General features: G+C 41.7%; 1 protein-coding gene across 1 annotated transcript; it reads left to right on the top strand.

Annotated features, from left to right (window-relative positions):
* Positions 1-3351: 3351 nt before the first annotated feature.
* On the top strand, positions 3352-13284 carry LOC119657686. Its single transcript, XM_038064717.1, has 5 exons — positions 3352-3486; positions 8015-8378; positions 8447-8615; positions 12422-12730; positions 12789-13284. The coding sequence occupies exons 2-5, from the start codon at positions 8017-8019 to the stop codon at positions 13206-13208; spliced, it is 1260 nt and encodes a 419-aa protein (XP_037920645.1). The 5' UTR covers positions 3352-3486; positions 8015-8016; the 3' UTR covers positions 13209-13284.
* The last annotated feature ends 1758 nt before the right edge of the window (positions 13285-15042 follow it).

Raw genomic sequence — 15042 nt, 5'->3', positions numbered from 1 at the left:
TAAGTCAATCCTTATGAGTGATAATGGTCTAGCCCGAAAAGTCTGAGAATAGGTCCGTGAAAGAAATGATAGCTTTATAGCCCCAGCACTCTCCGCCTTACAAACAAATGTTTCAGAAAGTACTAATTAAGACGTAACCTATTCGTAGAACGATGTAGCTGACTCGCTGTATTGTCGCCCTGCGAATTTTAAAACTTTATCACTACCGAAACGTCAACAACGCCTCGGATAGGGACTGACCTCACGGCAACGACTTTTGGCAATCGAAAACGGACTATGACTGGTTGTGGAATGTGCGCACGCTCTTCGACAGCGGTAGCGAGGGTCTTCAGAATACTAAGCGAAGTAAGATGTTGAGACTGTGGAGAGTACTCCTCTCCATTTCGCGGCAATGTGCTTTTGTACTCTGGAAAACCAAGTGTTAGCAGACGCGAATCCGTGTCGGTTTGTTTCTGATTTCCACTGTAAGGCGCGCTCTCTTGACCTGGGAGCCGGCTTCTAACAGACTTCTAACTGCAAGATTCCGGTCCGGGTTAAGGAGCATAACAATTGGACAATTCTACCCACCAACGGAGGCTTCCGATATAGTGGAGAAGGATGCTTTCTACGAGCAATTAACTGTAGTTCATTGTGATCGTGATGGGTGATCTGAATGCCAAGGTGGATCTGACAACAATTTGCTCGGACATGTTAAGGGTAATACAGTCTTGCTGACCGGAATGGTAATAGCCGGGGTTTCGTGGATTTCCGCAACTTTCTCCGCCTCACCATTAGTAACTTATTGTTCGAGCACAGAGCCTGCCACAAGGCCAATTGGTATTCAACTGACCGACGCCGTATGACCAATTAGATCGACCACTTTGTGATCAACAATAGATTTACGAGTTGTGTCCTGGATGTGCGTAAGAATAAAGGCGTTGACATCGGCCTCGAAAGGTATCACCATCTGGTCGATTACGTTCGCTTGCGTGTTGCATCCAGCACTTCTCGCAGGGGTGAGGAACTGCGGCCCCCTAAGTTCAACATCGACCGCTTGTATGCGCCATCTGTCACTTAACAATGGGACAGATATCTTACTGTTGGAACGGAAAATATACTGAGTAACCCGCCTGAGAATATCGATGAGTATTGCTGCAAGGGGTTAAAAGCTCTACTGACCGGTGCGAGCGATGACGCGCGTGATGCACTCAAACTCCGATACCAAACGAAATCCCGGGAAGTTCAGTGTAGTGTACTTCATGACAAGGGAGAATTTGCTAGTACGCTGGTCAGAAAAGCGTAAGATGCCGCAGATCGCAATGATTTCAGGAATGTATACCGCATCACGAAAGAGCTTGAATGTGGCAAATTTTTCGATGGTCCGGTGAAGGACGTCAACGGTCGACACGATGATGAACAACTGAAGAGGTGGAAAGAACACTTCACCGCGGTTCACAATCCAGTGAAGTTCCTCACCTTCTGGATGAAATGTAACATGCGGATACAAACTTTTTTCCAAACAGAAGAGAAATCATTTTGGCCATCAATGCACTCAAAAGGAATAAAGTCGCTGAGCTTGATGGTCTTCCCGCAGAGTTGTTTATCCTGCGCCTGCAGTTACTACTGATCTGTTCCTTCCACCCGTACAGACATTTTTGGAAACCGAGACCTTTCCCAGAGAATGAAAGAAGGGGTTGATCTCAAAGAAGAGGACCCGCTTTCAGTGTGACAATTCGAGGGTTTCTGCGTGCTAACTGCCGTTGCAAAGATATTAGTTAAAATAATTCTGGAACGCATCAAAGAATAGAGAGACAGAGATAGAGAGCAGGCGCTCCGCGTTCTCCTGCGTTGACCACATCAACACCCTACGGATCATTTTGGAAACAGTGCGTGCCTGCCCTCGATCGATTTCGAGAAAGTTTTCAATAGATTGAACAAGAAATGTATATAGAGTGTTTTACGCAGGAGGGGCAGGCATTCCAGAGAATGTCTTGGTGCAGCCAAGGTAAAATCTCGGAGGATTTCGAGACCCAAAACGGAGTCCGCCAGGGCTGCATACTGTCACTAATATTACTTCTTCTTGTTATCGGTGACATCCTTCATGCTGCCTTATCGGGAGGACGTGGAACAATCCAATGGAGAATGACATCGTTCTTCAAACACGTTGACTACGCTGATGATATCCGCTCTGTCACCTTGATGGACCTTGGCCAAATGACTCCGAATTTGGAAAGAGAGGCAAGTAGAGCTTGCCTGATGATAAAATTAACAAAACGAAGGTCCTCAGACTGACGGGCCATCGTACTCTGTATTAATGGGCAAAGCATCGAAAGCATCGATCAGTTCGTATCATATATCTAGGAAGTGTGGTTTCCGCGGACAATGGCATCAAACTGGACCTGTTGCCCGGCGCATTAAAAGCACTAGATCCGCTTTCGTAGCCCTGTCTAAAATCTGGAAATGCAGTTATCTCAAGACAAAAATCAAGTTGAGACCGTTCTGTGCTGGTGTTCTCTATGTGTTGCTATAGGGGAGCAGCACATAGTGAACTCCACAGTTACCCAAAAGTTCCAAGCTTTTCAATATCAGCTTGCATCGTGTCATTAGAGTGCGCTGGCTTGACACTATCTTAAAAGAGGAACTTGGTCAGTGCACAAGCCTACCGACGAGTGGGTCGCCCAAGGGCATTTGGCGCAGAACAGTAGAGGGAGAATACGAGCGTCTCGGGAAGTCGTGGGGGAGTTGAAGCGCCAAGGGGTGAATGGCAACTATATTATTTCTTTTATGCAAAACTTTAAAAGAATTATTTGTAATCTTTGGGCATTATTATTAGCCACATGTACGTTTTATAGGACCTCCCAACAACCTACCTACCGGGAAAATTCTTATTCAAAAACTTGAAATCAATGTCTAAATCTCTTCAATAAATCATCAGGCACCATATTTTTTAAAAAAAACTAAATTGAATTGAAATTAAATTCAGAAATATTTCCATTTTGAAAGTAACTCCTCAATTAACTCGTTTTACCCGTCATTTCTTTCCAGCTAACAATTTAAAAACGTTCGAATGAGTGTATAACCAATAATGACTTGAGACCGTGGTGCCAATGCCCATAAAATGAAAATAAAACCACAATTGCAACACGATGATGACCGTCAATTTTCACTGTAAAGCCAGAGCAGGACATCTTTATCGTATCTACCAAGCTTGAAAGTGACTTGAATGCGGCGCTTTGCTCACAAGAACTAAGCAATCCTTCACTATTTTTCCATAAACATGCAAACTAACTGCCGCCCTTAAAGTTACTAAAGCATAACAAAAGAAGAATCGCAGCTCCTAATGGCAAATGCGTGAGTGCTATAAAATGAGTTCTAACTTCCACTTTAACTGCCAGTCAAGTAGGTTTGAACAAGTGAAGCTACCAATTCTACTAGCTGAATGCAAACAAAGTTGAATTGAACACCGGCGAGTAAACTAGTTTCTTCCCAAGAAATAAAGTGCAAAAAGTAAGTGAATAAACTGCATTTATGCCTTCTATAAACTTCATTGATTGGAATGAATTCAAGTTAACTTGAATTCACGCCCACTTTACCAATTAAAACCAACAGATTATCTCAAACAAAGATGGTATTGCTAGAACGTTTAAAAAAGCTACTAAATACATTAGTAGCTACATTGTGGCGACTGATAAAGCTAAATATGTTGTTTAAGTGTTTGTTACTATACCCCGGCCATAAATTAAATCCACATAGCAGTTCCATACAACAACAACATACAAAAATTATTTGCTCTGGAACTTCATACGCTTCACGCGCGAGTGCAGAAATTCCTCTGAACCAGATACACAAAGGGAATGGCAAAAATAGTTTCTTCATATATAGGACTTTAGTGATATGCCCTGAATTTTTTCAGATTTTTGGGTCAAATAGTTTTCCAAAATGAATCCTGCCTCGCTTTAAGTGTGCACATTGTGGTCCCTCACTTACCCATTTTGCAACACATCGAAACGAAAATCTGTTTGCGAAAGTACTAATTGAGACCTTTCATTTGATACCCCACATAGGTATATTATTATACTAGGAACGCCCTTTTAAACTGCACGTAAATTGATGAATCTTATTGAATGCGTGGGATTTCATAGTCCCCCCATAGGAGAAAAATGTGTGTGATAGACAGGCAGATGGATAGACATACAGTAAATCGATTTTAACAAGATTTTACATGTGAAAGCAGCTTACTCCAAAAGAATCAAATCTCTTGTTTAAAGTAGAGAAAGGATTAGAAAGGGCAGCAGAGGTCCCAGGGCGAAACATGAATTTGTACCCATCATGGAGCATAAAACCTTGGAGATGCCTGTTGAAACAACACCAACAGCTCTACTATCAAACCCTATCTCCACCTCCACATGGTGACCGCTCAGAGCTCATTCTTATCGAAAAGCTGCAGAGGGAGAAGGATGAAGGCGAACCTCCCGCGCCTAAAAACGGGACAAATTGTACCAAATGGTCCTCCAAGTTGGGGGTTGGATAGGACTGATAACACTACACGGAAAACAATTTGTTACGAAGCCGCAACAGGAACCTCAGACTGGACAGATAATACAACGACGAACTCGGCAACGACAAAGGAATAACAATTTCCACATTTTTTCATGGACCGTGCGCTCCCTGTATAGAGATGAAGCTGCCAACCAGCTAGCCGATACGCTGTCCCAATATAGGGCTGCTGTAACAGCGTTACAGGAAATGCGTCGGACAGGGACCGGTTTCCTGGAGAAGAGTCATTACATATTACAGCGCCCATTCAGTAAACCATGTGATCGGAGTAGGTGTTTTAGTCAGCCAAAAAATGAAGCCTGCCGGTATCGGCTTTAAAAACATAAGCGAACGGCTATGCAGCTGCGCTTGTGAGGCAAATTTAGAAATATGGGCTTCACTAACGTTCACGCCCCCACAGAGGAGACCGCAGAGTCGGAGAAGGATACCTTCTACGAGGCAGTAGAACGAACCCTCGAAGCCTGTCCCAGATATGATATCAAAATCATATTTAGGCATTTTAACAGCCATGTAGGGATGGAGCCCGTATTGGGGCGATACGTTTGCTTAAATAGCTTACACCAAAATACAAATGAGAACGAACTGCGGATCATTCAATTAGCAGGGTCACACGAAATGAATAACAATACCACCTAGAATCCCCTCTGACAATCAGGTGAGAGTGAACACTGAAGCCATCCACAACACTACCCTCGCGACACCTATAAGAGGGAAATGGATGCCGCAATAACCGCAGTCAATAGAGGACCTGGAGATGAAGCATCAACTAATGATCTTCACAACCACCTGAAGAACGTTATCATGGATACGGCCACAAATATACTTGGCCCCAGCCGCAAAAGGAGTCGGAACGGCTGGTTTGACGATGAATGTAAGCTAGCAACGGAACGGAAGAATGCCGCATACCGAGTAATCTTGCATTCTCAAAGAACGCGGGCACGCGCAGAGGCCGATCACGAACTCCGTCGAGCAGAGAAGCGACTTCATAGACGGAAAAAGGAAGCCTGGGAGAACCAACAAGTCTGTAAACTAGAAAAGTACAGAGAGCAACCGCACCAGGCGGGGAAGTTTTACTAACAAGTCAGCAGGATGAAGCCTTATACACCTCGATGCTCATCCTGCCGAGACAATGAGGGAAATCTGATTTCCGACAGAATGGGCATATTGGAGTGATGGGTTGAGCACTTTGATGAGCTACTGAACAACCAGAACATCGGCGAGTTGGAGGTCCCGCCAACTGAAGAAGACGGACAAAGACTACCACCACCAAGTTTAGGAGAAACAGCCCGTGCAATTCATCGGCTTAAAAATCATAAGTCGCCAGGAGCCGATGGAATTACAGCCGAATTGGTTAAATATGGAGGCGACCAGTTACACCAAGTGGTTCATCAACTTGTGCTCAAGGTATGGGACAGCGAATCAATGCCTGACGATTGGCAACGAGGCATTATCTGTCTCATATGTAAACAGGGACATATCACACAGTGCAGGAATTATAGAGGTATCACGTTGCTGAGTGCCATCTATAATATATTCTCCGCTATCTTGCTAGGCCGGATAGCCCCATACGCCCAGAACATCATTGGCCCATACCAAAGAGGCTTCACTACAGGCAAATCAGCAACAGATCAAATTTTCTGTCTGCGGCAAGCAATGGAAAAACTGTTAGAATATGGACAACAGTTGCACCATCTATTCATCGACTTTAAAGCCGCCTATGATAGCGCAGCCAAGGTAAAACTGAACACGGCCATGAGAGAATTCGGTATCCCGACGAAATTAATAAGACTGACTAGGCTGACCCTGACCAATGTGCGAGGCCAGATAAAAGCAGCAGGATTACTCTCAAGACCATTCGACATCAACAACGGTCAATCATGCGTCCTCTTTAACCTGGCCCTCGAGAAAGTGATCCGTGATGCTGAGGTAAATGCAAGAGGTACGATCCTCTTTAAGTTCACCCAACTACTGGCCTATGCTGACGATATCGACATCATGGGAAGAACCACCCGAGACGTACAAACTGTCTTCATCCAGATCGAGCAGGCGGCGCGAGATCTTGGGCTGCACATAAATGAAGGAAAGACAAAATATATGGTGGCAACGTCTGCACCAAAAACCAACCAACCAAAAACATCAAACAGGAAGAATGAAGATAGGAGAATACAACTTTAAGACCGTTGGTAATTTCTCCTATCTGGGGTCGAAAATCACAACCGATAACAGTTACGATGATGAAATCCGTGCACGGTTGTTGTCAGCCAACAGAGCCTATTTCAGCTTACAAAAACTGTTCCGCTCGAAACGTCTTACCATAGAGTCAAAGCTCTTACTGTACAAGACTATGATCTTGCCAGTCCTCATGTATTCCTCGGAAACTTGGATGCTTAGCAAGAAAAATTGTGAATTCTTGGCCGCGTTCGAGAGAAGAATCCTCCAAAGAATTTTTGGCCCCCTACATGAGGATGGACGATTCCGTAGTCTACACAATGACGAAATCTATGAGCGATACCATGACCGTCAAGTTGTGGACAATATCCGGGTCAATAGATTACGGTGGGCAGGTCACTTAATCCGTATGGAGGAGGATAATCCAGCCCGGAAAGTCCATAAGGGCAACATCTATGGTAGAAAAAGAAGACGAAGCAGACCCTGCCTAAGATGGAGCGATGGCGTAGGCCAGGACGCCAGACAGCTTTTAGAGATATCGAATTGGTATTTTCGGCGCAAAACCGAGATGTCTGGAGTTCCTTATTAAGGCAGGCCTAGACCGGATACCGGTTGTTGCGCCGTTGATGATGGTGAAAGCACCGAGGCTGAACAGAGTACTGAAACGCCCTAAAGGGTGCCCTCAAATCTAAACCGGATATGTTCGCTGAGTTCCTCCAAACCGATGAAAGCGGCAGAAACCTAAAACCTCCAGCATCCTTCCATTGGCCCATATGTCTTCTAGGCGCAGTAGGAAAAAGGTTAAAGCCTTAATCTACAATAGATTTCTCCAAGTTGTTGAGACCCAAGAAAGCGATTTAGATTAGCTAGATTAACCATAAATGGCATCGAATTAGTTACTGCTTTTGCCACGATCTATGAAAAAGTAGTCACAACAAATATTGCGTTGTGGTGACCCGAATGCGTTCTGTTCAGCCAGTTGGCGCTTCATACAAAAATCCTGTAATTGCACGGATTTTTTAAATCCTTGTTTCTAGTTTTGAGTCGCCTTAGGAAAACCTTAATATTTCAAGTGATCAGCACACTCGTTCGATGTTTACTGTAGTGAAACGTTTAATTCCTTTAAAAAAAAAATACAATAAATTTTAAAAAATATGTTTAATGCTGCAGTTCCTAGTGCTACGCCAAGATTACGGAAATTGAAAAACTTTGGCCATAGTCTTGTTTGTTACTCAACAGAAATAAAGAAAATTCATGTCGTCCTATTATTCTTATATATGCATCCGCCATTTTATGTTTTCATTTTCAGAAATGACTGAAGCCGGATATAAACTAGACATCCCAGATTTCCTTAACAAGAAATTTCTAGAGAAATGCATTGAGAATGGTTTAGAAATGAACTGCGTCGAAGTGGTCCATTTCCACGTAACTCCGGGAAGTGACCCTGGAGAAAATTACACCAGCACTCTATACCGCACTAAAGTTATGTACAATCAACCCCTCTCCAGAGGCAATACAATACACTTCATCATAAAAAGTATCCCAATCGATGAGGCGCTCGCCTCTATGGAAAAATATGGATTTGTTGACAAGGAAATCTGCGTTTACCAGAAATTATTACCCAAATTGCAAACATTACTTGAAACAAATGAAACAAATCCAGTTGCACCAAAGTAAAATTTAATTATGTAATCCTCAGCTAAAATCAGTGCTTAATAAAATATTTTATTGCTTTAACTAGATGCTACGAGATTTTAAGGATTCCACATCGCATCCTGGTTTTGCAGGATATGAAGGCTTTTGGATATTCTGGCGCTGATCGTGTAATCGGACTCGATGAAGGACATTTAGAAGTAGTTCTAAAGAAAATTGCAAAATTTCACGCAGCGTCCATGATAGTACTAAGCAAGGTAAGTTTATCAATTCGCGTATCTATAACTTGTATTCCAGGCTTCGTCTGTTTGAGAACATATACTTCCTTAAAAAAAAAGAAAAGAAAGAAAACAAGTAGGAATCCGGAAGTTCGGTGCTCCAGATATGGAATGTTTTGTTGATTTTTTATGTAAGAATATTTGGCTACACGATGGTTCCATTTATTTAGAGTGTCTCTTTTATGATGGTAGAAATTTTAATGGTAAATAGTACCACTTGAAGTTTCAAATGCGAACAAAACAAACCGCCAAAACACTAAAACTACCATATTTAAGTGAATTTCGTCCATATAAACACCACGCTTTCTCCTATTTAATGCGCAATATTCCTAAATTTTCCATAATTATATCCACCAAATTGATGTGGTACTGACATTTTACCTCGTAACAAAAAAAGCACTTTTGACTTACTATAACTTTGTAAATAATGGTAGGATTTCCACCAAAGTTCCCAGTATGATATTACCTATTAAAACCAATTCTCCTGCATAATTTTACGGAACTTAAAGATGGGTTTTAAGTATCTTTTCAAAATATTATAATAGACTATTATTAACTTTATTTGAGCAGATATCATGACGAAGACTATTTTGAAGCCTAGATACCATGTGCACGGATCGATTTTTTCGTTGAGCAGTTTATGAGAACGGATGCTTAAAATAATTGACCCCCTTCGGACCCCCGGACTCCGCCCCTTTACGATTAATGTCAAATTTCATACCTACTTCAAAAAGCACCAATTGAAATCTTTCATTTAATACCCCACATGAGTACATTCGGTAAAAAAAATGTGCACCCCTCTTTCACGTGTATTGGACTCCCCTCCGCTTAAGTTCAACATGCAGCAATCTAAATCACCTGGAGTGTTGGAGTTCTCAGTTAAGCAGACGGACTTTTCTTGAAACCAAACAAAAAATTCCTTTCTTTCTATGGACTAGGCATTATTACCATTACTATCAATTATAATTGCAGCCACTAGCTATAGTAGCCCCACTGAGAAGTGTTTTATGGTGCCGATTATAGCTCAATATCAGCACGTCTGCTCGCCCACGGGCAGAATCGCATTAAAAGTCGGAGGAAAGAAAACCTATTTAACTTTTTTGAATAGAGTTTGATTTAGCGGAACTCAAGTAAATTGTTAGGATACTATAAATCTAAAACAGAAGAGGATGAACTGAACTAAGAATGGAAGAGTATGAAACCCAACTCGGGGCAGGGATGGCGTCGAAGGTTGGTAAGGCCTTCGATGCGCCCTTCATTTATATTTACATTTTGACTGATAAGTCGTTCCAAAAATAGCACTAGGATATCAAGATCACCACCTAGAATAATTAACACTGCCAAAGAAAACTACAGCTGAACCTTACACCGGCAGGCAAAAAAGAGATACTTCCCACCAAAACATTGGTCAATGCTACGGAATAAGGAACCAACGGCCTAGGGGATCCGAGCCCACTCTGGTTAAAATAAGGAAGGTGTGAGATGAAGCAGGCAGGGCCTATGTTGCTCCCCCTACTTACTCGTCGCATCAATATGCCAAGCCTGCGTCCCTATTCAACAATGCTTTCGGCAGCAAGCGCCGCAATATCATTCGCATAACCGACCAGCCGCGATTCTTGTGACATGTCGAGTCTTAGGAGACTATCGTGAAAAGCATTCCTTCCAGCGGGAAGGAAGGCAGCCAAGTCTTTATAAGGCTTCATTCACCTCGTCGACTAAGTCCTATCCGCTGTGGACTTTTTTTTATCGCGCCGCGAAATACGGCTTTAAACTCGATGAATAAATGGTGCAACTGATGTCCATATTCCAAAAGTTTTTCCATCGCTTGCCGCACAGAGAAAATCTGATCTGTTGCTGATTTGTCAGGAGTGAAGCCTCTTTGGTATGGGCCAATGATGTTCTGGGCATATAGGGCTATCGGGCCTAGCAAAATAGAGAAGAATATCTTATAGATGGTACTCAGCAACGTGATGCCTCTATAATTGCTGCACTGTGTGATATCTCGATTTTTAAATTTTTTTTTTTTAAACACAAAACCTTATTAAAATCGGTTTGTCCGTCTGTCTGTCGTTTTCTCGGAGGCGGTTGTAGCGATTGACACCAAATTTGGTACAAAGGTCGGAACTGTGCACGCTCACGCATATAGTGAGTTTCATCCTTTTACGTCGAATTTAAGGGGGTCATCCCGTGTGAAGGCGTTTTTTTTTTAGAATTTTTTTATGAAGAACTGGAGCAAGATATAAATACGAATTTTTCACCATAGATTTACTAATATCTTGAGCGTGCATCGTAATTTTTCCAGCCCGATCACACAGTTCGTTATTGAAATACAGAGCAATTTATACGCCCACCTCCAAAAAAGGTGTTTTCCTGCTGCCACGCTAGAGGGCGCTGCGATCATCTTAAAAAAAAAGTAAACGGCATTTTAATGTGCAGACTTAACTACAGTCCGCAAACTAGAAGTATTAAAAAATTTTAAAAACTAAAATTTGGTGCCATGTTAAACTTTTTTTTTTAATTTTGGTGTTTTTTTACAGCTTCTTAATTAATAAAAAAAAACTATTGAATGAATTGCAATTATCCTAGTTTGCGGACCGCAGAGCTATGTTCTGCGTCGTGAAAATTTCAAAGAGTTGCGTTGGATAGATTTTGCGCTATGGTGGCAGCCGATTTACATTACATCCTTACATCCTTTTACGTTGAATTTAAGGGTGGGTCCCCATACATGCAAAAGAGGGGTGTAACTTTTTTTTATCAAATATAGTCATGGGGGTATCAAATTTAAGGTCTCGGTAAGGCTTTCGAAGTCGATCTTAGTTTTGACGTTTGTTGGAAAAGTGGGGAGTACGGGGGGTTGAAAGTGATCATTTTTTTAACGAACCCATTCTAAGAAACTGCTCAACCGAAAAGCTGAAAATCTGCAGCAATGTAGGCTGGAGTATAGAGCATGATTTGGTGAAAATCGCACTACTACTAACAAAGTCTATGAATGTCAATATCACTTGAAAGTGGGTATTCTCACATAATATATGCATATTTTACGTGCTACATGCTAATGGTGCAAATGCACACTCAAATCTCATTATAAAAGAAATACACAAAACCTTTCATACCTAAAGCGTCTATATTAGACAGATGATGCCTCTTTACCAGTCGTCAGGCATTGATTCGCTGTCCCATACCTTGAGCACAAATTAAATCAGTTTATAATTTTGTAGGTTATTAAGATTCCCTGGAGTAGAAAATGGAAATTCTAGTTTAAAATAGGACTCACAGCATCCTCAACAAAAAATATTATTTATTTACATCGGCCTGGTCTAGGTCTAGACTGATGACGGATTTCACTTAAATATAATTCGTACCCATTACGTGTTTGCGATTATATTTCAGTGGAGCATTTTCGATCCATCGTTACTTTCGGTCACGCTGCTCCCAGGGCAGAGGTGAGGCAGCGTCTGATGAGTTGCCTCTGCCCTGGACGAAACCGTCAGTCAACTTTTTGCCTTTTTTTGTAAACTTAGGTTTAACTCAAAAAAAGAGGAGTCCGGGAACTATAAAAGAGGAAGTAAGTTGCTCCCTAAGTGGTTCGGTCCGTAACTAAGTGGGTGCGGACTTAGAACTCCCAGCATCCTCAACAAAAAATATTATATATTTTAGTTTTATGTTTTTTTTCTGTTTTGTTTTTCTATTAATCCTACGTTCAGCTGCTGAGTCCGAAAAATATTAAAGTTCCCCGAAGGCTCCAATAGAACTGCCGGATTTTAATAGGGGTCTTCTAATTTCAGAATCCTGCAATTGAAGGAAACTTCTGTTCCGGATTTTTTACGGAAGAGACCGTTACTGATCCACTATATGAGGCCAGCTTTAAAGCTCATTTAAAACTAGGAGCAACAATGTTGTTGGGAATTCCTGGTTATGAGCGATTCAGTCCAAAACTAATGAAATTGCATGATAACTTCGCGGACATTATATTAAACGTTGTCAAAGCGAATTACGAAGATGATATTAAAGTGTTAAATCATGGAGACCTTTGGGTTAACAATTTCCTGTTCAAATACGATGATAAAACTAAGAAACCACGAGATGTGGTATTTGTAAGTTTTCTATTTCGCTCTGCAATACAAAATACGAATTTAATTTTTCATCTTACAGGTTGACTACCAAGGATCGCATTTCAATAGTTTGGGAATTGACATTAACTATTTATTCAGCACCAGTGCCCAACCAAACGTTCTTCAACAGAGAATGGAATTGATAGAAAAATATTATTATCCGTCATTTACTGAAACCATAAAATTATTCAACTTTCAGCCTATTCCATCACTTCAAGACATCACAACGCAAATTGAAAGGCGCGATATGTTCTTTGTAATCTGCCTTTTTGGATTATTACCATTGCATTCAATGAATAAAGAGGAATCTAAAACAAATGACTTAACCCACTTTGCTGATAAAGATCTCGCCGAAAGGAAAAGTTTGGTTGGAATGTCTAGTAGGAGATTCATGGAGTCCATGAAGTATACATTGAATGTTATGGAGAAAACAATTGATGACATTATTAGCAAATATTAAATGCTAATAATTTTGCAAACATCTTCATGTGAATGGCTTTATTGGATAGATAAAACAAATATAAAAATTAGACAAAATTTGAATTTAATTTTTCGGAATTTACCAAATTTATTCATTTAAATAAAGATTTCTAGACTACATTCGAGAATCTCCATCAAAGATTGGCAGAACTGCGAATCACTTTTGCAGAGGACACAGTGGGCTTTAACTTCATACTTAACTGGCTGAGAGACACGACATTTGGTAGTAATGTTGCGATATTTTTGGAGTATTGCGCGAATACGTAGGTCGAAAACGTGCTCAAAAAAGATGAAAAGAGTGTTGCTTGCGAAGGTTGAAATCTTCCCAACGAGAAAGATTATGCAGTCTATCAGAGGTATATGCTGCATATCCACCAGCAGCTCATAGTGACACAGGAAGTCTGCACCTAATATGGTTCCAGTGATGCCAAATCCTACGCAAACCAAGAGTCACGTCTACTTGCTTGTGGAATTTACTGCCGCTTATTTCAACTGTTGAGGAAAAGTTTTTGGGTCTGTAAACCGGAAAGACCGAGACTTCCGCGCCCGTGCCTATCCTACAATTGTACATACTAAGGGGTCGTAATACGACAAGATGGCGCAATGCGAGATGCGGGTTGTGTAAAACAAAATCTTATTAAAATCGGGGGGAAATCCATCGTGAATACGCATCTGGAATCTAGGACATGCATGCTGGACTCTTACCGACTAAAACCTCCCATATTTTCTCCACCCTCTTCCCGCGGGACCACCGTTCCGGTATTGCTTCTCGGAGCTGTTCAGTTCTTTGCTGCTCACTCTAAACGAACTGCTATCGCTTTGCGCGGCGTTAATTGCAGTAGCTTCCCTTCTATGTCTCCGCTGTACTTCTGCTGCTTTTCGCTGCTGGTGGACCCGTTTCACCATTGCAACTACCGCGTCGCATGCTGTATTTGATTGCACCATATAGTGTTGAGCTGATAGTCACCGCTTTCTGCCCAGTGTGTTTTAAGTGGGGTTTAAAACTCAGCTTGGTGTCGAATATTATGTACTCCCAGGTATTTCAGCGATGACTGTGAGCTAACAACATGCGCCCCGATGCAAGCATCAATTCCGTCTTGTTTTGGGCAAGCTTCAGCCCGTGATCTATAAGCCAAGACTTAATCGTCCGTATAGTCCCGTTCGCATATATCTGTACTTCGTCGGGGTGATTGGATGTTATCACCACTCCACCGTCATCTGCGAATCAGACGACAACGGCTTGTTTAGCTACTGGAAGCCGTGAAACGCCATTATACATTAAGTTCCATAGCAGAGTGCCCAGAACAGATCCCTGCGAAACTCCTGATTGTCTGTCCGTCCGTCTGTCAGTATATCTGTCTGTCTGTCCGTCACACGCATTTTTCTCGGAAACAGTTGCAGCGATTAATACAAAATTTTGTGGAAAGATGGAAACTATAGACGCCCACGCGTGCAGTGAGTTACATCCTTTTACGTCAAATTTAAAGGGGGGTCCCCATCCATGCAAAAGAGGGGTGTAAACTTTTTTTCACCAAATATAGTTATGCATCAAATGAAAGATCTAGGTTAGTACTTTCCTAAGCCGGTCTTAGTTTTGACATTTGTTTGAAAAGTGGGGAGTGCGGGGGGTCGAAAGTGATGATTTCTTTAACGGGCCCATTCTCAGAAACTACCGAACCGAAAAATCTGAAAAAATCAATAGGCTGCCACTACATGGTGCCTAGGCTCCGAAATACCTTCCATATCGATATCTATTCAAATAAAGTTAATAATAGTGTCACAAACGAGCAATCGCGACCACAACGATGGGTAGC

This window comes from Hermetia illucens, chromosome 5 (assembly GCF_905115235.1).
Source record: "Hermetia illucens chromosome 5, iHerIll2.2.curated.20191125, whole genome shotgun sequence".
In the NCBI taxonomy this organism is placed as follows: domain Eukaryota; kingdom Metazoa; phylum Arthropoda; class Insecta; order Diptera; family Stratiomyidae; genus Hermetia; species Hermetia illucens.
The sequence above is the reverse complement of the archived record's forward strand: the minus strand, read 5'-3'. Positions and strand labels throughout refer to the sequence as shown.

Excerpts from the sequence above, each read along its gene's own strand:
- LOC119657686 (XM_038064717.1), top strand. The coding sequence starts at position 8,017 with ATGACTGAAGCCGGATATAAACTAGACATCCCAGATTTCCTTAACAAG. Across the intron at positions 8,379-8,446 it reads ACAAATCCAGTTGCACCAAA|ATGCTACGAGATTTTAAGGA; the intron begins GTAAAATTTAAT and ends TGCTTTAACTAG. Across the intron at positions 12,731-12,788 it reads AACCACGAGATGTGGTATTT|GTTGACTACCAAGGATCGCA; the intron begins GTAAGTTTTCTA and ends TTCATCTTACAG.